Source organism: Psittacula echo (assembly GCF_963264785.1).
Source record: "Psittacula echo genome assembly, chromosome: 4".
In the NCBI taxonomy this organism is placed as follows: Eukaryota; Metazoa; Chordata; class Aves; order Psittaciformes; family Psittacidae; genus Psittacula; species Psittacula echo.
Window position 1 is genome coordinate 69408019 of NC_137738.1, and position 22083 is coordinate 69430101.

Here is a 22083-nt window from a genome sequence, read left to right on the forward strand (position 1 = left end):
CTTTGGGGCATTGCATTTACCCAAACGGTAGGCAAGCAGGTACCTAGCAAGACCTGATCTCTTCCAGAGAGAGTTAATCAGTCTCAGCAGATGGGAGCTGTGGGTTTTCAGGACCTCAAAACCCAGCCATCTTGGTTTCGGTGTTGAAGCAACCATGTTTAGTTATGTATCTTTTGCACCTAATCTGTGTCATTCCCTGCAGCAGCTGCTCATCATTTCAGAACAACACTTCAGAGAAACGGAAGTGTAGGACTACAGAGAGGTTTCACAGGTGTGACCCAGGATGGATTCAGTGGTGATACTGTATTCTCAGTGCTCCCTTCTGCTCCTGCAGTGTCAGATATACTTCCCGAAGCCAGGGCTGAGGTGGGTTTATGGGGGTAGTACAATAGAAAGGAGACCATTCAAGTAAAATAATTGACCCTGAAAGGGACCTGAAGAGTGCTAATAGTTTAAAGAGATGTGGGCATCCAGTGTATTGTGCATCAAACACGTGGTAATGCTCTACTTGAAATCTGCTTGTGATAAGACCAGATTCCCTAGTCTGTGCATATACATCTTTATGTTCCCAAGATGTGTGGTGCTGCAGTCTGCAATAGTGTCTCAAGGTAAAAAAAGTGGATTTAAAGAAAATGTCCATTCAGACTTTACCAGCGCAGTTCTCAGTTTCAGGAGAAAATGCCTTTCATGAAGGGGTCCAGGATTTTCATCAGTCAGCTAAGAGGCTCAGGCTACATTTTTGGCTGTGTAAAGCTTTTGCCTGTGGGAAATGTGTTGGGTTTTTGCTTACCTTTGAAATTCAGCCTGTGTTCCTCTGTTTCAAGGGCCTGCAGCTAGTAAGAAACTAGTCTTAAGCAACTCAGAAAGCAAAATACCTTTCCATCTCTGACCACACAGCAGTAGTACAACATGCCTAGGCACTTCTCTCCCCAGATACACAGGCAGAGAAAATTTCCTTGTCAGGGGATTCTTGGTCAAGTGAAAACAGAGTAAGTTCAAGTTATTTCCTGTTTCTTTCAAAGGACAGGGTAGGAGCCAGTAACCTTTCAAGACAGGAAAAAGCTGGGGAAAGACAAATCCTGAAGGCTTCCCTTCTGCTTTCCACAGAGGACTAGTGCTCATTTCTGCTTCCAGAAGGCGAAACTGGGCTAGAAGAGGACAGATTTCCAGCCATTCCATCTGCCTGTTGAATTGAACTGGTTTTTTCACCTTATTTTTATCTGACTGCAGATTTCCATGTTCCCCTATGTATGGCTTTCTGTATATGGTGGTTTTGTCTGGACATAAAGCCAAATCAAGCAGTTTCTGTCTATTCCTTGAACTTGTTAGTTTTCAAGAGACTGGACACGTCAAACTAAGGCCGTGTTTTAAATGCCTGAATTAATTTGTCAAATTCAAGGCACAAAAAATAGAGTTGCCTGTCTTCTGTAAAAGCCATCTATTCTTGTAAATTTTGTCTGATTTATATAAGCACTAGCTATTAAGGACAAATAATAGCTATACCATTGTCCAAGGAAGTGAAGAATGAAGAGGTGTCCATGACATATATAGGCATTGGGGTGTGCTACAGAGAAGCTTGTTCATTATTCACAATGTCATCAAAGCATTCAGAAAGCAGAAACCATTGCTTTCAGTACTAGCAGAAACTTTTCAATCACTAACTCCTTTTCTTCTTTCCCTGTTGCCAATGTATCTTGCAGTTGGACAGAGAAGAACACCCGGTAAGAGCTACCTCGGGTTTGGTTTAGTTTTGCTTCCTTTTCAAAGATGAACCTAATCCTTCTCTTATGGAATTTATGCTTGTGGGTGATGTTACAATCTGATTCTGGAACTGGTTTTCTGCAGCGGAATTGTGTAGCTACAGGGGGTCTGAGAATTCGTGGTCATTTCTTGTTACTGTGCTTTGTACCTCTTGGTTGAATGGTAAGGTGGTAGTAAAGCTCTCTCTAAAATACTCTCTTTCATGAAAGGATGTTTTACTCTAACTAGGCTTTTCTTTTCCCAAGCTGCTCTGATTGCACGTAGAGGTAAAAAAAAGGGTCAGGTGTCATATATGTTCTTGAGAGACTTCAGAGGTGTCTTTGTTGTTGTAAAGGGCAGACGAAATCAACATTGTTATAGCTATTTGACCAAATTATTTCCCTCCTGATATTAAAATTTCTTAAAGACAAGGTTTTCATGCGGCTTTTTTGTAACTCATTGCCTGCGCTATTATTTTTTATTATTATTTATTTAAGGGAAGGGAGAAAGTTGTTCCATTTGCAGCTTGCAACCCTTGTCCATCTGTCAGGTGGATGTATATTTACAGGAATTAATGAATGCCTGTTTTTATTTCTGCCCTGTCATGGTTTAAGCCCAGCTGGTAACTCTGAACCATGCAGGCACTCACTCACTGCTCCCCCTTCCTCCCCCCCCTCCCAGAGGGATGGGGAGGAGAATCGAAAGAATGTAACTCCCACGGGTTGAGATAAGAACAGTCCAGTAACTAAGGTATAACACAAATCACTGCTGCTACCACCAATAATGGTAATGATAAGGGAAATAACAAGGGAAGAGAATACAACCGCTCACCACCTGCCGACCGATACCCAGCTCGACCAAGCAGTGATCTAACCCTTCTGGGTAACTGCCCCAAGTTTATATACTGAGCATGGCGTGCTGTGGTATGGAATACCCTTTGGCTAGTTTGGGTCAGGTGTCCTGTCCCCTCCTCCCTGGCAGAGCATGAGACTCAGAAAGTCCTTGGTCAGAGTAAACATTACTGAGCAGCAACTAAAAACATCGGTGTTATCAGCACTGTTCCCAGGCTGAAAGTCAAAAACACAGCACTGCACCAGCTACTAAGAAGGAGAAAAATGACTGCTACTGCTGAACCCAGGACATCCCCTTAGAACAAAGGTTACACCATCGTTGTCTTTGGAAAGCTTTTGGATCAGCTTGTCTTTGTGTGTGCGCACCATTTTTTGGTACCATGCCAAGCACCCCGTTGAGACTTTAGTAGTAATCAGAGGAACAGAAGGAGATTTTGAATTTTGGACATAAACCCTATTCACATGACCAAAACTTTGTAAAACCTCCATAGCAGTCTACTGGAGAGCTGGGCTCTCTATTGTATGCTCTCCATGCCCATCTCTGACACCCCCTGAACACGAGGTCCTCCAGCAAATGTGGGAATAACTTGATCTGTACTTATTCTCCAGGAAAGCAGCCATCCCTGGGCAGGCTGGCATTTCCTCAGCCTCTTTATGCATGTGGTTCTGACATGAAATGCTCTTGCTTAGTCCTATCAGCTGCATATCATTCTATTCTGGGGAAGGTGAGAGCAGCAATTGAAATTAATGCAGTTCCAAAAGGTATCAGCTTTAATCTTTTTACCCCCACCCCCAAAGTTAGTCCTAGCCTTGGGTTTGTATGGTAGCTACTGCACAAGGGGGAAGCATCACTTCACTAAAAATGGAGAGTGATGAAAAATGCAGTGGCTGCCCATCAAGTGAATGTCATTTGGTGTTTATATGGCTGATGAGCTCTCTGCACTTCACCAGTGCTCTGGTTTGCCAGGGTTCTTTAAAGGTCCCTGAGAAGCCTTTGCAGCAAATGAAGGAACCTTGGCAAGATCCTGCGTTACACCATGCCATGCCCAGCATTCCTGTAGTTCTTGCCATTTCCTGCCCCTTACAACATGGCTGTGGCTTTGGACAGCAAGCACGTTTTGTATTTTTATATTTCCCAAATGAGTTATGTTGAAATGTCTTTCTCTGTGAGGGTTGTTACTGCGTGCTGTGGATTTGCACAGGAGTGAGGGATTTTTGTTATGTGTGGTTATGTGCTGTTTCATGGCTCTGTTTTATTTCCTCTTTCATCCTCCTCCTACTCTCTCTTCTACCTGATTCATTAAATTAAATCTAACATAGCGGTACATTTAGACAGAGGCGACACTTGGCTATGCCAGTTCCCTAGTGGCTTTAAACTGCTGGCTGAAGTACTGCAAACAAACATAGACCCTGGCTTGGCCAGCAGTTCCACCCAGCTATCTGTGTGTTCGCTCTCCAGGCTTTATTTTACCTACACTATTGGAGACTGCGGAGTCACAGCCTATGTCTCATTGTTATGCATGGATGGGAAATATTCCTGTCTGATTTGCATTCATTAGCTGTTGGTAGTTCCTCTGTTGAGGTCTCTAGCCTTGTTTTTACAGTGCTTTTGGCAGTGTTTCTGCACTTGGTGTGTGAATTTTTATGATCTGTTGCATGTTATTCATGCAATTTCCTGCCCTGTAATGGTATCAGTTTTCCAGACACAGAGGAATACAAACGAAAACCCAGGAGCCAGCATTAGCATAAAATGTCCCAGTTCTGTCAGTTTGATTAATTTGTCTCTTTGTCTCCTCTGTATATGATAAGTGCTATTAATGGTTGCAACACTTCATATGTCAAAGTCTTTCTTCCTAATGACTTGAAAATGTGGTTTATTTCCCCCTTTTTTGTATTATTTTTCTCATTTAGCATTCCACTCAAGTATAGATTTATGCCATGCTCTTTCATTATCTTACTGGTTGCAGCACTGGAGTGATTACATATGGTGTAGGGTATGAGCAAAGATGTGATCCCAGGGGCAGCAGCTGCTGATGCTAGCTGAAAATAGATCCAGTGTATGCTCAGCACTTTTCCCAGAGGTCTTTTATTTATTAGGAACAGTCTTGGTACAGGACAGCTCAAACCCTCATTTAGCAAGATGACTTTTTGCCTTTCAAGAACAGTGCAGTGACTTTGCTCTATTTACTGACTGCTGTGTAATTTTTTTTCACTGCCTCCTATTGAAGCAGTGACTTTACCTAATGTAAATTGTAATATAATCCTGATTTATAATGAAGTCAAGAAACGACAGGCTCCAATTGAAGTAATGGAACTTGACAGATCTAAGGTTTAAATTAAATAATCCTATTTGTAAGACAGCATTTGTACATGGTACACTGGTTTAAAATGAACTTCAGTTCTTCTTCAGCGAATCCTTTACCATTCTCAGTGTTTTGCCTTCCATAAAGGCTTTAAAGGGAACAAAATTCATTTGGGAATATCATGTTTGTCTTTGTAAATGTGTCTGGAACAATGCATTGTTTTCTTTCCCATAGCAAATTGTTTCACATAACTCTTTAATTAAAGAGGAAAAATTAATGTGGGTCATTTATTCAGGGCACGCCACGTCTAACCTGCTTTAGTGGCTAGAAGAGGCCAACTGCAGAGAATGAGAAGAGGGAGAATGCTGGAGGGAAAACAGAGAGGAAGGCTGCAGCTCGACTCTTTGCCTCCCAGGAGTGGAGGTTCATCCTAGCAGTGATTTGTATGGAAGGAGAAGATTGCCTGTCCTTCCCTCACAGCTGGCAGAGGGGAGCGCTTCAAGATGGTGTTTCCTTTTGCCTCTGCACCCCCCTTTTTGTCCTCCGTCACTGTCATACCAGTGCAGGCAGCGAGAGCCCTGGGATGCGCAAATCAAAAAGTGGCTGGCTGCTCAGAGCTGTCAGTCAGCGCAGGAGTGGGGGTTGGTGGAACAAAAGGCTTGTAGATGAGGGAAAGAGACCAGGCAAGGGAGCATGAGATGCTGGAGAAATGATGGGAACAAGCACAGAGAAAGGGCAGTGGGATAAAAACACCAAAGGTACGGTGCAGGGTTTTTCTGGCCTAGATTGAGGGAAGCTGTCTTAGAGGATGACCTCTTCCCTTTTCTCTCACTCAGCATTGCATTTTTGCCTTCATTTCTGACTGCATTTAGTTGCCGCTGCCCCGCTCTGTCACCTTTCTAATTTTCCTTTGTACCTGGCTGTGATCTGCCCCTTTCCCCAGGAGCCTGGCAGATGCTCTCACCCTGGGCCAGCCTTGTGCACTCCAGCAGAAACAGCCCAGCTTGGGTATCCAGCTTGATAATGTTCCACAGCTACCTGTGTCACCGTGCTGTCACCCCGAGTCATCAGCTTCCCACAAGCCCTGGCAGAGAAAATGTCTCTTTCGCTGCAGTTGTGTTTGGGCAGTGTCAGCCACCATCAGCACTGGGAACTCGGTTAAGAACTTTTCCTCCCAGTGCTTGCAGGGAAGTCATAACTTCTATTAATTAGAAACCAAGCCCAGTTCCCCACTGCTGTCAAGAAGGGGCAGTACTACTGCCCAGGACCACTTGGGAATGTGGGGGAAAACAAGCTCACAAAGCCAAAGCAGTGCAGGCCAGCAGAAGAGGCAAAGGCAAGGAGGATCTATACAGCAAACATGGCATTGACATCGTGTGGGCCCTTGCTTCTCATCTAGGGAGAAAAAGCAGCAAGGTCCAAGAATAAAAGACCATCAGGAGGTTTTAGAGTTGCTGCTGGTAGCTTGCACCCTGCCCCTCTCCCTCCTCTGACAGGCGTGTGCATGCCTACAGGCATGGCTTTCTGTTCACTTGGAATTAATGGGATTACATAGGGCAGAAAAGGAGATGGGGTACACTGAATTCTGCAAACACAGAGTTTCAGCCTCCTTGACCCTTAGAAAGATAAACAAAATAAAATAGCAAGAACCAATTCCAGGATGATTCAGTATGCAAATAAACTGGTTTTCATTACTCAGGGCGCACATAGATGCGCACTGATGACTGAGGCAGCAGATTAACACTTCACTGTTCATTATTTTATCAGACAGTGATAATTGTAGTTAATATTTTCTTAGTAGCGTCTCTGAGACTTTATTTATACGTCTAATAATCTGAGCAGCTGTAATGATGCTGGCTGCCAGAACTGTAGCCTTTTAGAAGCACTCTAGTGTGGCAATGATATGACGGTAACAGAAATATAAGGAGATGATGATCTTCTCGGAGCAGATGGGGCTAATTCAGGCCCTTTCACACACGTTCACGTTCTCTAGTCTCTTTCTCACACTAGCATGCGTGGGTGCACGTGAGCATATGTAGAAACACACACACACAAATAGCTGTAAAGTCCCAACTTCCACCCTCCTGGGAAGTCACATGTCAAGCTGGAAATGCCATCATTTTTCTACGTGAAGAGTATTTCTAGGGCTTCTAGCATAGATGGCATTTTCTACTCCTCACTTGCTGCTTAGATCTTAAAAATCTCATTTATAGGTCAAAAAGGAGAAAGTCAGTTCCTTGGGAACAGCGCGGAGCTGGGTGCAGGGTTGTGGCAGGAATGCCATGTCCTCTGACCACTGTGCTGCAGAGCACTCCTGCTGAGCCTGTGCTTCTTTAGGGACTGAAAGAGCCATTTGCCTTTTTTCACAGCAGGCATAATCTCAGCAAGAAAGCAAATACCTCTGATTTTTCTGATGGGATTTATGGAGGCTTAGCTAATGTTTTGGGCCACCATGGGAGGATTTAACTGCTCCTCATGGAGGATGGGAGGGGAGCAACTTTGGCAGCTCAGCAGTGTCTGGTTCTCCTTGCAAACATGCTTTGCTGAGCTGAGTGGACATCATTGATGAAATGTGAACACACCAAGCAGTGGAACAAAAGCCACCATAGTCCTCAGATCTGCTAGTAGCCATGCAGGAACAAAACTGAGGTGAACACAGAAAAACTGTGTGTCCAAATACCAGAAATTAAAAGGCAAGGCAGGGGAGGAGGGGAAGGAAATCTGGAACTTATGCAGTATTTGGCAGGTTTTGTGTTAAAAATATTATGCCTGCAGGAAGCCAGGTTATTTATACAGGGTTTCAGCATACCAGTTAGTAACTGTAATTGCCTGGTTACCTTGTGAAGTGCAGTAGTAAAGCCTTTGATATTCAGTTCCTTCCACAGCCCAGCAGAAGCATCTCTAGATTTCAGATGTTCCAGTATTTGCTTGGCTGTGCTCTCTGCTACCCAGGCCTAAGGATGCCAGTGATTTTATATACTGTGCCATGCTAGTACATGGTCACAGGTAATGCTGGAAAAACTGGCATCATCAGCCCTGTGGAACCCACAGCTGAGCATCCATGAGCTGCATCGGATGTTAGCCAGCACCATTTCCTGAGCCTGCTTCTTCTCCAGCTCCTTTGTCTTCTGGTTTAGTTCCCTTCCTCAGACTGCAGCCTTGTGTTTTCCTAAATCATATCTGACAGAGCCTGCTTCTTTCTTTCCTACACTATGCAAAGTATAATAGTAGGGCTTGTAGTGAGATGTCTTGCTGTGAAGTATTCCTCGTTTTTATAAAGTAATTACAGTGTCTTTAATGCAGTGTGTATTTAATACACTGGATTGCATAGTTTATTCGCATAAATGGATTCTGCCGTACTTTGGAAAGAGGAGTATTCGTGTAATTTACAGTCTTTGTAATTTTTCTGTATTGTTGTGTTTGCTTGTGTATTAATTGCAGCTTCAGAAACTCTGAACCACTCCCCTAAGCACCCTCTGAATTAGCACATTTCTACATGTGTCTTAATTTTCTGCTTATTTTGGTATTTCCTAATGTAACTTGGAGGCTTCTAGAGTTTCTTTCTTCCTTCGAGAAGTTCTTAAACTGCTTTTTGTTTTCCCTTTTTCTCCCCACTTTGGCTCATGATATGCACCTAAACAGATCTTTCACAGACTCTTCTCTCACAATTTATATTCTGTGAAAGCTTTCCCACTTCCTCCTCCCCCCTCCTCACTGCTCAACACTTTCCCTTCTTTCATTTTTTTCTTTTTTAATCTGAGGGTCAGTTTAGTTTCTCTTTTGCAAAAATGCGGGACTGATTTTAATTTTAAATTTTAGCTGCTCTTCAGCGCTGATGATGTTCTTGGGTTAAAATCTGTTCATTTCTGCCCAGTTCTTCCTCGATGGTTTGAGCATGGCTTGTGCAGGCACCCAAGGAGAGAAGGTAGCATTTCTGCTGAGCCACCTTCCTGTGTCATCCCTCATTACTGCGTTCCAGGTTTCCTAAGGTGTAAGTTGCATTGGAAAAACAAATGTATTGCAAACTGCCAGATATCACAGCAGTATTTCCCTTTGCTTTATCTTCCAGTTCGTGCCTGAGTGTCTAAACTGCTAATTAGTGCCACTGGTTTTTATGTGTTCTTTGTTGATTCAGCCGTGTCGTAGCCAAGTGGTTCCTTCAGAGAAAAGGTTACTTGAAACATCCTCATCTCTAATCCTGTTTCTAACACCTCCACCCAGAGTCTGACCTCAGCAGCTTGAAAGTTCTCCAATTTTTTCACCTATTCTTGCCAGCAGATACTCTCTTGGCCATGATTTTGAATTTTCTCTGTTCTTCAGCTGCCCTGGGCAGCCTCCAACATTGACAACGTACCACAGACTATGTAATTAGTTACGAAAAAAGTGTTCTGCTCAAGTTCATTAAGATATTTTCTCCAGACAGTGGTAGTTCAGCTGTCATTCGTCTGGTTGGATGCATAGCATTACAGGCAGTACACCGTTTATGGTTTAATAAACTAGTGTTTAGATGAGGCTATTACCACAGTGAATCTGGTTCAGAAAACCCCAAGTATGTGGGTGCCTTAACTCTTATGCTCCACCCGTAAGTCACGTGCGGTCGAGCGCTGACATAACTAATAATAATGGGCATCGATCTGCTGGCTGCTTACGCCATCTTTACGCTTTGGCAATCAGTTCCGAGCCACTTGCCCTGCCATCAGCACTGACGCACTTCTCATGGGGTGATGGACACAGCAATTGCTGCTCCCCATCCACAAGGCAAGTCTAGTGTGAATGACCTCTCCTTCCTCCCCGTCACACCAGGAGCATCATGGTGCTTCCTGGGCACTGAGAAATATAGGTGTTTTCCTTCCTTTTCAAATGGGGAGGGAGGAGGCCCTTTGAAGTGCTGCTCCTGAATGCTTGTTAGGCTGGAGAGGACAGTAAGAAGTGATTTGCTTTCCTCCTTAGATTTGTAAATACTGTCACAGGCCTTCTGGTGTAAATTTGTCATCTGGCCAAAAATTAGGACTTTAAAGGGGGAAAGCTGAAGGGAGCACCTGCGCGGGGATCTGGCACAACATTGGAAGTTGGTCTAGCCATCCAATGTGTCATCTTTTATAGAAGTGCTGCTAAGCTTCTCCTTAGAGCTCTCAGCCTGATGCCTCAAGAAGCTGTTGTGAAAGGATGCACTGGAAAGGCACCAGGGTGCCCCTTGGTATGGCTTTGCAGGTGGCAGCTTTTTCAGTGAGACTTTTTTTCTAAAAAATTAAAGAAATAAAGTAGGTAAATCAGCCTCCGAAAGAGGGGGGCTGCGTGTCTGGGTTCTCCCATCGCCTGGAATGCCTTCGTGCCCAGGGATGTGTGTCATGGTGGCGATGTGGTAGCTTCCCACCCCTGCAATTTGATGTGATGCGATGCGATACAATGTGATGCAGGAGATGTCAGACTGTCACTTGGACTTTGGGTCACTTTTCTGTCCAAGTATGTACGTACTACCCGAAGTGACAGAATGTTAAGCTGGAGCCATCGGGGTATCTGCGTAATTAAAAAGTGGCTTTAGAATGAAAACAAAGGCCTCTCTCCGTCAGTCTTCTCTATCAGCAACTTGTACATTCCTGTCTTGTTAAAAGCTCAGACAATACAAATACCTGCATCTGATGCTTCTCACCCAAGTTGGATTTTAAAGGGTGATTATTCATTTTAGGAGCTCCATGGCTTTATGAGCAGATAAGGGAAATACATCCATAAGCTGCTGGTGAGAGAACATTTAAATTAAAGAGGGGAAAATGCAGTAAAATACTGGCATGGCGTTGGCTTACAAAAGTACTCTGCTGTTTATTGTATCTTTTTCTGACTTTTCCTGCCTCCTGCATGTTCTCACCTTATGTAAAAGGATCATGGTTACAGAATAATTCCTGACTATGTGCAGGCTTACTTTGAGCAAATATAGGAAAAAAACCCATGATGTCTAGCACCATTGATTTTGCACACGACTGACCTGTTTGAGCCTAGTAATATATTTAAAATTTCAAGCAGTTTTCCAAAACCAAATAATTTCAAGCTAGGAAAACCAGGATCTGCCAGTCTCCAACATCCCAAGTAAAAATAAGTAAGTAAATAGCCAGGAAGTCTCTTAACTCTTAATGGAATAACAGCTTTGGTGACTGATTTTGGTTATCAGATTACGCTCTGAAAATAACTTCTGTGCTATACTTGCAATTGGCTGTAAAAGAAAAAGAATACAGTGTGTGCTAATTTTAGCAAATAAGATTAGAGTTAATATTTAATCCCAGAGACCTTCTTCAGACTGTGGAAAAAATAGCAGCAGTTAACTGTCACTAATCTTATCTCCTATTTCCAGCATGTGTTTGATTATATAAGTTGTGCTGTTAGGATCACGCTGGCCGAGTGAGAAGTTAGTAGTTTGTTTGATACATCCTTGGGTTTATTAGGCAAACTTCAGGGCTGAGGTGGATTTGGAAGGTCTCCACACATGCCTTTAGACTGCAATAGCAACACTGAAAGGTTAATAAAGTGGGTACCACCGTAGGCCCACTGCAAAACATATGTAAATAACAGATTGATTTTGAGTTCTGCAAGAAAACGGTCGCATTGCTTGTGTGTTTCTGTCCAGTTGTTCTAAATTAATATATTTAGCTTGGGGTTTGATACGCAGCATATGAGATTTTGTTCAGCTTTCCTTTCTTCCTTCCCTACAAAATGGCCCAATAATTAAATTGATGTTCAGAGATTAGAGATGAAGGCTTTCCAACTGTTTTTAGGTACCTGGTGATGAATTTAACCAGAAAATCAAAATACTAAAAATATAATCCATAATTTTATAAGCAGTTTTCATGCTTCACAGAAAACCCATCATTGCTCCTATCGATTTCAAAAAGACTACTCCAATGCATAAAGATAATAACTTGTGCCTTTGCTGCTCTGTCAGGACTTCTGCTTTCTCAGCGGGGCTGGGGGTCTGACCATCTAATTTATCCACAATTTGGTAGGATTTAGCAACTTATGTTCTGCAGATCTCATTGATTGAGGGGAGGAGGGGCCTCTGCCCTCCTACACCACTGCCAGTGAGCTTGTGCTTTGAATGTGCCCTAGGTATGCTTTATTTGAAGCAATTGCTTGTACATTCGCTGTTGAACTTTGATGCCATTTTCTAGAAGATCACGGACACTCTGCTCTCATTAGTATGAAAATTAGGCCTGGAAAAGCCTAGCAAATTAAAGCCCGCCTTGCCAGAGCAACTTAGTTTTGCTTTGCAGTACTCATACATAAAGTATCCATCACCTTCCCTGGAAAGCCTTCCAAGATTTCACTGAACTTGCTGTTAGTTTAAGAGTCAAAAGAAAATCACTACATTTTCATTCTTCAAAGTTTCTTATTTGCAATCGGCAGTAGCACCCCATAGCAAACTAGACAGTTCTTCTCTGTTCTTGATGATCGTATGCATCAGATTACTGTAAACATTCTCTTGCTCCATTTTAGATACTGCCTTGCCAAGTTTTACATTCCTACGTGTTTACAATGATCTTTCCTTGCCCTTAATCACTTTTCCCCTCTTTAAATTGAACTCAGACTTGCTGGCATTTTGCAGGGATTGACCTTCCCCACTCCATATGCAGCTTTTCATACAGATGCCATTAGGAGCGGAGTTACCAGACATCTATGTTTCCCTTGGAAATAACCTTTTTTTCCCCCTCTAAGAAATACTGTCTGTGCAGAACTGGAGGATTTTGTCTATTTGTCTGGGATTTTGAGACATCTGGAAGTCTGGGCAGCAGCTAATGAGCAAGCACTGATGAACTCTGCAGCGCACAGTGAGTCCAGCCTATCCTCAGAAATGTCAGACCTCTGCATGTGCTCGGAGGCCACATCGCGTGTGTGGGCAACACAGCCAACACAGAGGCTTCCACACTTGATCGGCTGTCGTGGAGGAGACCCCATACAATAGGGAGCCAGAGGAAGTTCACCCACAGTGCTGTGTCTCCTGTGATGCCTGTGGGTGTGTGTACAACTGCCTTTAAATAGAATCTCTGCCATAGGAGTCCCTTACGAAAATAAGATGTTCCTAACATGAAAGTGAGGTAACCCTCCTCCTAATTTTAGAACAGCTCATGCCCAGTTTTAGAAAAATGCTGGGCTAAAAGTGTTCTGTACTTGCATCTGTAATGCTGCCTTCTTTACTAGCATTCCTCATTGCTGACTCTCGTCTCAGCTTCTTATTCTCCCATCTGACAGTGATCAATATTGTTTTCCTTGAGTTAGCCAGGTTTTCGTCAATGATATAATGCCAACCAAAGAAGAAGGGAAGGCAGAGAGTATAACAACACAAATATTTCTTCAAAAGGGAGAAGCATTACCCGGAATGCATCGAGAAAATGTAATGACAGATGATGAAGGAAAATAAGAGCAGGAAGATTTCCTCACAGGGAGGTTTTAAGTAGAGTCTGGCAATGATCTCCCAAAGGAAGTAGTAGAAGTCTGGTGTCTTAAATCAATTAAAACTAACCAGAGCATTGCACTCCACAGGACTCTATAAGGAGAAAAGCAGTGTTGGACTGAACTAAAATAGATTTTGCATGCTGATTTTCTGCAAGGCTGCTGTCTGTATTTTCCTGGTAAATTCAATATCACTAATGCTGATTAACAACTCTCTTGATGGTCATTATATCACTGCAGTATTTCCAGCCCATTCCTCAGTATCATAAGCTCATGAGGGCATGGACATACAAAACACATCCCCTGGCTTGGCTAGCTCAGTCTGGAAGACAAGTGGCACATAAAGGGCTGGAGAACTTTCTTTCACTTTAGCAGTGGTCAGGCTTATTATCACCACAATGCGGAATTGACGTAGACCTCCATAGCACATGCTGAGCATGCTGTACCTGTGGCAGCACAGCTGCATGTGTATCCCTGGTGCTTGATCTCTTGGATTGCTGTAGAGCAAGAAGAGGTGCCAGATGGCTTAGGTAGGGTTGCAGTACCCATGTCCTCTGTGCACTGCTGTGCAGATGGGTTTTAACGCATACAAGACCAGCTGGGGACAGGAACAAGACAAAGTGATTCATCCTTAGACTTGGCAGGGTGTTTGGCATGTTTCATGTACACAAGAGAAGTCCTCTCCTGGCCTGCCTTTAAAGATAAGGGAAAGCAGGCCTCTAAGAATCTCTGTTTTGCTTTTTTTGTCTGTGTGTGCATTGATGTTTTTATGTTTTACCTTTACTATGCCTCAATTTCTTGTACCCATTTACACAACAGAAGTGGGTAGAAATTAGCATAAGTCAAATGATTGGAGGGCAGGGAAGCAGTGACTTGGCTTATGAGCTTAGACAAGGAGCCTGGTGGAGGTTCCCACAGATTGACCTGCCTACTTAAACATTAATGTACATGGAAAATAATATTTAAAAGCAAACAAATCTTGGACATATGGCATCTTATTTACAGTGTGTGGGGGGAAATAAACTGAGATTGTTGCTGGCATGTGTTTTACTCATCCAGCAAAGGTCTCTCTCACGTGTAAATGGGGACTGTTATATCAGAGAAATGATCTGTTTCCTTCTGCAAACACAGATCAACTTGGTTTCAGTAGCTGTTTTCGCTGGGATGCATCAGTCAGGTCAAATCATTTTTAAAGTCTGTTCTTACCTCTTCCTACAGAAATGCGTGTGTAATGATAATACACATGGCTTCGAAGCCTTTTCTTTCCTAATATATGGTGCTCATAGCCACGCTTCAGCACTTTGATTCCATCCATCCTGCCAGAATGCATCAGATATGGGCGGTCCCAAAGCTGGTGGGGCTGAGTCAGGGGACCCGCCACGGGAACCGAATCAATATTTAGACAGCTTCAGGCGGCAGAGTTTGCGCTGGTTTTCACACTTGGCAGCAAGCTTTGCATCTGTTTGTTTCTAAAGTTATTGTTTGTGCAGTTTCAAGCATTGGCACTTGAGAGATTCCTCCCCGAGGGCAATGACAAGCACCGGGTGCTTGAAAAGAAACTTTCCCCCTTTGGATCTGAAGATCTAGAGAGCGAGGAAAGTTGTGTCACTGGGTAAGATCTTGTAAGGTTAAATTCATCCTCAGTGTTTTCATCGTCCTTCCCTTGAGGTATCCGCTTGGCATTTTCAGGAGCCCATGGTGCAGTCTCAGGCTCTGTTCCCAGTACATCCAGCGCAGAGCAGCTGTAACAGCTGTCTTGCTGCTGTTATCATGGTGATTTATGGGGAGCAAAAATCTGAGTCAGTGTGAGAGACAGCCGTGCCGTGGGGTGGTCTGAGTCAGCCCGAGGCTCTGCAGAGTGCCAGCGCTGGGGCCGCAGGCTGGCAGGTGAAACCCTGCCCGGGCACAGCAAATAGTTGTCATTTGCTTTCCAGTCGTTCCACCTAGTGGCCAAGGGACACAACTGCCAGGAGAACTGGGTTGGTGCTTCAGAGTCCCTCCTCATCAAAAGGAACCCAAAAACCCCAGACAGTATGTATGGCTTCTCCTACAGTCTGTGCTGCTGTGGAGCTTGCAAGATGTGTAGGAATATGTAAGCCCCCACACTGAAGATCTTATAAAAAAGAAACATCGGCCTGCAAGGAGCTCATTAATTTCCCAAGCAATTTTGTTAATCATGCTGCATAGATAAAATGCAGATAGGCCTTTATAGTGAGCTGATAATCTAACAGATAGGCAGAAAGTGTAACACTGATAAAGCAGCGATCTGTTTAATAGCCAGCTGTAAATCTAGGCAATTCTGTACCAGAGGCGTATTGCAAAAGGATGTGCAAGTGTGTAAGTATCTGTATGAAAATGCACTGTTTCTTAAAATAGCAGACATGGTGGTAATATTATGTATGGAAAAGCTACGGGGAGCAATTATAGAGGTGTTTTAAAATACTGTTCTCTCCATCACCACTTGTGGTGTCTTCATAATCCAGCATCACACGTACAGATCTATGAATAACAAAGGCTTTTTCCTGGAAGTCAGGATTGTCTGCAAAAATCTGTGAGCTCTTCAGTTGGTCCTGAGGCAATGTAGGCAATTTGTAGGGTTTTAATTGGGATGAACCAAATCATTCACTCAGATTTATGCTAATCACAAATAAGACCATCACAAATTTGTGGCCTGATTCTCACTGACCTCTTGGGCAGCTTCTTGTGCAGTGGCATGAATTCAGTTGGAAGGACAGGGGAAAGCAGCTCACCTTTGGGGTATCACATTCCTATTTGATCAGATACCCTTCTGAGGAGCTGGGAAATGTGAGTTTGAATCCCTGTGAAATGGACCTTGTCTTCTGCTTCCTATGTCTCTCTTCTGATCTTTAGGCCATTTTACGAAAAGGGGACAGCAGCACTTCCTCTTCTCATTGGTTTTAAAAGAAGAAACTGAGCTGGGCTCAGTTGTTTCAGGAGGTTGCGTTCCAACCTCACATAAGCATGAAGGCATTTGGCTGCTTTGAATCCCATCTAAATGTCTTTCCTTTGTATGCAAAGCACAGGGAACTTAGATTCATGAACACCACTTGCAAGCAAGGCAAGAAGGCATCTTCATGAATCAAGACTGAAATGACTTGTCAGGGTCACGTAGAAGGTGGTTAGTGCAATAGGAAATTGAGTTACAGTCTCTCAACTTAGTGGCCAAACCACTGAATCTCCTTCTTGTGGAAAAACCTTTATCCTTGATGGTGAGCCCAGGTTTTGAAACAGCCTCTGTCTGTTTCATGAAGAATAGTTTTTCCAGTGCCTTTGCTTCCTGCCCATTGAAGGAAAAAATACAACAGAAGTTAATGCCAGTGCATTTTTTGTCAAAAAATAGACTATATCTATAGTTTACCGTGTGGCTTGGCAAGCTATTTGATAGTTATGTGTGAAGATATCGCTGAAAAAAAATGGGGGGGAGGAAGTGTGTATTTTTTATTATATGATATGTGAAATATAGATGGCATGATGAGAAAAAAGGACGAGTAGTGATGCGTAACTCAGACCTGGAACAGTTGGTTGGAGATCACTGTCCTGGAAATACTTGTTACTTTTTCCTACAAAGAAAATCGTGAAAAATCAAGTACTGGGCTGAGACTCAGAGTAATTTGCATCACTTGAACTGTGTATTTGAATTTATTTCATGTTAGCTGTACCTTAGACTCACTAAAATCAGGAACCGTATGAGAATAATCTCCCCGGGATGGAAAAAAAACCTGTGCAGCCAGTACTTAACCTATTTTTTTTTTTTTTCCATCAAAAAGAATCAATAAAAAAAAGGAATCAAAATTGAATTGTTGTTTTCGTGGAAGTGTGCTGCATCACAGTTAAAATAAGATCCATCCAAGAATTATCAGTGTCCACACCAGTCTGGTTTTTTCCAGCCTTTCGTTAGAGAAGAGGCTTAGTTCATAGGTCCTCAAGGTATTTAGTAAAAATAGGGTTCAGCTCAACCTGTAATGGTGTACAGGAGCAACATAAAGAGAGCAGTGCCGGTTACTGGATGTAGCATCACTGCTGGCGTGACAGAGTAACTATGTGATGAAGGACTTGGGATGATAGCAAGAGCTGATAGTAACGCTGTCAATCTCCATGTCTGTTTTTTTGCAGGTCACTGTCAGGGGATTTGGTCCATTGTTACAGTTTGCCTACACTGCTAAGCTGTTACTCAGCAGAGAAAACATCCAGGAGGTCATCCACTGCGCTGAATTTTTGCGCATGCACAACCTGGAGGACTCCTGCTTCAGCTTCCTTCAGACACAACTGCTGAACAACGAAGATGGCCTGTTCCTGTGCAAAAAAGATACCACCTGTCAGCGCATGCACGATGAGGAGAACTCAGATGGAGATGAGGAGGAGACGATGGAATCAGAGACATCAAAAATATCTTGCCCCAGAGAGAGGATGCACCAAGAGCCCTTCAATTTTGAAACCACTGTTGCTGGAGCAGACAAAGGCGAAGGGATGCTACCTGACCCTGACATGCTGAGGGATAGCAAGGACAATTTGGACAAAGATGCAGTAACACGGTACCCCAGATACAAGAAATACCAGCTTGCTTGTACCAAGAATGTCTACAACACATCACACATCAGTACCTCAGGTTTTGCAAGCACATTCAGTGAAGAGAGCTCTGGAAATGGCCTCAAATCAGGACTTGCTATGGGGCAGATAAAAAGCGAGCCTCAGAATGAAGAGAATGATGAAGAAAGCATCACACTTTGCCTGTCTGGAGATGAACCTGACATCAGGGATAAAGAAGGGGATGTTGAAATGGACAGGAAACAGCCAAGCCCCACTTGCGTTGACAGGCCGAAAAGTGGGTCCTCCTCTTCTTGCTTGCGGTCTTTCTTCAACAGAACAAAAAGCATAGATTTGGTTGGCTTCCCCAGCACTTCCCAACAGCACTTTGGCAGGAGTCCAGCATGCCCTTTTGAAAAAGGGACATCTCAGGGTGACCACAAAACTGATTACGTCCCTTTCACAGGGAGTTATGGACAGTCCCATGCCATGCAGAAGGATGCTTCCAACTTCACAGTGGGATCGCCACTCAGGGGGCCCGGCTTTGAAACTCTCTGTAAGCAAGAAGGGGAACTGGACAGGAGGAGTGTTATATTCTCTTCAAATGCTTGTGACCAAGTAAACACTTCGGTGCATTCATATTCTGGTGTGAGCAGCTTGGACAAAGACCTCACTGAGACTGTGCCAAAGGGTCTGTGGGCTGGCAGTAGCCAGTCTCTCCCCAGCTCTCAGACCTATTCGCACAGTGGACTGACAGCTGATCACTTGCCGGGAAGGATGCGGCCGAACACCAGCTGTCCGGTGCCAATTAAAGTCTGCCCTCGCTCTCCTCCTTTGGAAACCAGAACCAGGACATCCAGCTCATGCTCTTCCTATTCATATGCAGAGGACGGCAGTGGTGGCTCCCCCTGCAGCCTGCGTCTCTGCGAGCTCTCCTCTTCCCCTTGCTCCCAAGGCCCCCGATTCCTGGCACCTGAGCACCAGGAGCCCGGTGTGGTGGGGGACGGATTGTACAACCCAGTCCGAGCCCAGATTAAATGTGAGCCATCCTATGGAACAAACTCCAGCGATGAGTCTGGGTCATTCTCAGAAGCAGACAGTGAATCATGTCCTGTGCAAGACAGAGGGCATGAGGTAGGGATTTAAGATAAGTACATATATCGCTATCATTGTGACCCAGTTAATTGCCCCTTGATCCTTTCAAATGACTCGGCATTTCCTCAGCACTTTCTTTGTTTATAGAGGCAAAGAGTAACTTCTGTTTATTCCCTCGTCAGCTGAGTGTGTATGGTTGACTTCACGTAAATAGGTCTGCTTGACCACAGAGCTGTTTGGCGCTCATCAGAATTTGGGTATGGGACAATAGCAAACTGCTGAATGATGAAAGTGCATCGATGTGCTTAGGAGCCTGCTAGCAGTGTCCTGTCCTCCTCTCTCCCTCACCCGCTCCCAGGGCACAAAGCACTGTTCCTCATCCTTCATTTGCAGAGGTGATTCCAGCTCCACTTGTTATTGCTGCTGGTGTGTTTTAGCAACCTCACACCATGCCTTCACTGACACCGAGTGCTGGGCAGCCTGCTCCAAAGAGCCCCTGCTGCATACTGCTAACAGCCCAAGTAGAGGAGGCAGACAGAGTGGGAGGAGATAGAGGTGTGAAGTTACTTGAACAGTTGCATAGCTGCCCACTCTCAGCTGTGGGAACGGTATTCAAGTAGTCTTCCCTTTGTGTGTGCGTGTGTCTCGCATGTGCAGGTGAGGGTTCTGCCTCTGTTAAGTGACAGCTGAGATAGTGTTTCATGCCCGTGGCCCCACTTTGTTTGGTGGTGAACTCTAGCAGCCATTGCATAAAGGGTTTCAAAGGTAAATTATCCTTTAATTTCCAGGACTGCTAGAGAATGGCAGGAGAATGGTCTGGGGCTGAAGAGCAAGCCGTGAATTTCCATGCAGATCTCCTGTGAGAGAGAGGGAAAAGAGGGCCTGCTCTAAAACTAGAGATGGCCCAGCTGGAGATGCTGCAGTGATTGAATAAACTGTCTGTATGAAGTCCTAGTTTGAGGAAAGACTTAAATCATGGAGATGTGTTGTGGAGCCCAGAAACTGAAAAACAGACTGGATGTTTTCATAGTTTCATTAGGAAACTGTATGACCTGAGAGCATCTGGGTGAAATCACGTATCTGGCTCCTCTACTAATGCTGAAATTCTCCACTGAGAGTTTGTGCTTCAGCATGGGGAGCAGTGAGTGCATGTTTGGGAGGGTCATGTGCAGTGAGCACCCAGTTTAGAACCGGTCTTAGCAGTGGGCTAGGGATGAGAAGAGTGAAGTCTATTTTATCCCTTTATCCTTACTCCAGCTACATTCCAGATAGAAGTGGGTGGTTCCTTTAGAATCACGGAATACCAGGTTGGAAGGGACCTCAATGATCATCTGGTTCAACCCTTCTTGGCAGAAGGTGCTTGCTTAACTGTAAGGAAGGTCTGGGGAGCCTCAGGTGTGTCAATCCCTGTCACTCTATACTGGTGGTTTTGAGAGGACAGTTCTTGTTTGGCCCCATATCCTGAACTGGGGACAGTGCAGAGGGGAGAGGAGTCTCCTTGGGAGGCTGCCTATGATACTGTGTTTAGGACCTCACTTGGAAGCCCTATGACAGAACCTCTCTGACCATACCAAGGTTATCTGGTGACATCCTGCCTTTACGAGAGGTGGAAGAGAGCAGGGAGTGGGACTGGGGGGAGCATCGAATCTCCAGCCACGTGTGCTGCTTGCTCAGCAAGGGCTAATGCACAGCATGAGGCAGCAAAGAGGGTGAGAGGTTAGCCTTTTGGGGTTTGATGATTAATTAGCTGTCATAATTAGCTAATTGTGTGGAGATGCTGCAGCAGAAACAAACCCGTGAGAGTCAAACGAGAAGGTTATAGGGGACTGGTGGTGGTTTCCCAAAAAAGAGTATGTGAAGGAGACCTTGGATGACAGGAGGGACAAGAGGAGCAAATGGGTGGGAGGCCAGCTGGGTGTGCAACTGGCGGGCAGATGTGTGTGGCTCTGGGGCAGAGCTAAGGAAGGATTTGCTGCGCTCCTACTTTTACTGCTGGTTTCCTCCTGGGAAGGTTTTCTGCACTGTGCTGAGCAAGGTTTCTCCCTGGGACTGCTGATAAGGTGCTTTTTTTTTTCTCCTTTTTTTTTTTTTCCTTTTTTTTCCCTTTTCCCCAGGGCATTTTAAACAGGACTGCCAGGCATTAAATGAGTGGTGAGGAAATTCATGCTCCATGAAGTTGCACTGCACAACCCTGAACAAGCCAAGGGTAAACAGATCACACTGATGCTTCAGGGCAGATTTTGTCAGAAAAATGAATTTGTAATGGTTGTTACCAATACAAGAAAGGACCTTACAGCCTCATTAAACAATGCTGTATTTATACAGCAACTTGGGGGGTGTACCCTACAATCCTGCAAGATCCGCTGCTGTGGAAGCTGCAGTGAAGGATATGTTAAACCCGGCAATTGAAAATAGCAGCAGGAAGGTCTGGTATAAGTTGCTTTACCTACTTTTAGCAGTTTGGCTGCCATTAAGACAGCAGGAGAGACTCGCAGCAGTCTGAAAGGGACTGCTTTCTGTCCTTCACCTGCCTGCAAGCTGCAGGGGAATCTTTCTCCATTCCAGAAATTGTCATTTTGCGCGTGCTTTCCTAACAGCTTCCCAGATGGGTCCCTTGCCCCCTGCCGTATCAGATCACACAGTGTTTGCTGGGCTTCTTAAAAAAAGCACTGATAAGATAGCTTGGGGCAACACACAGGTGCTCACCCCTCCAGAGGTGGTCACGCAGGCTCTTCTGCTGTGGGTGGGCTTTCATTTGGGTGATAGAAATAAGCCTGATGGACTCTGACCCTCAGTTATCTCCTGGGGCTGCTCAGTTCCCCAGGAATTTGGACCTTGTTGGTCTTGACTTGGCTCCCGGAGTGCTGTTGGTCCCAGAATTAATGTCACAAAACATCATTTGCCAGTGTATCGATTGTGTGTGAAGTAGGTGAAAGGTTTCTTCTCTCTGCTTTTTTCGGACACTCTGTTTTCCTGCAGGTGGATGCTGTTCAGCAGCATATGCCCGAGTTGTTTGATGCCAAAAGTGGGGTGCTAGGGCTTGACATGAGTGCCATGTGGGTGAAGATGACCCTGATCTATGACCAGCCTCCCTGTCCCATTGGGGTCAGAGG

The 22083-nt window shown here is 44.5% G+C and overlaps 1 protein-coding gene across 1 annotated transcript in view; it reads left to right on the plus strand.

Moving 5' to 3' along the window:
- BACH2 (BTB domain and CNC homolog 2) overlaps positions 1-22083 on the plus strand; it is a gene marked incomplete at its 3' end in the record, with an annotated part of 184155 nt that overhangs the window by 150194 nt on the left and 11878 nt on the right. Inside the window, exon 6 of the mRNA XM_080614910.1 lies at positions 17465-19009. Coding sequence (XP_080471036.1) covers positions 17465-19009 — 1545 coding nt within the window. The remainder of the gene's footprint in view (positions 1-17464; positions 19010-22083) is intronic.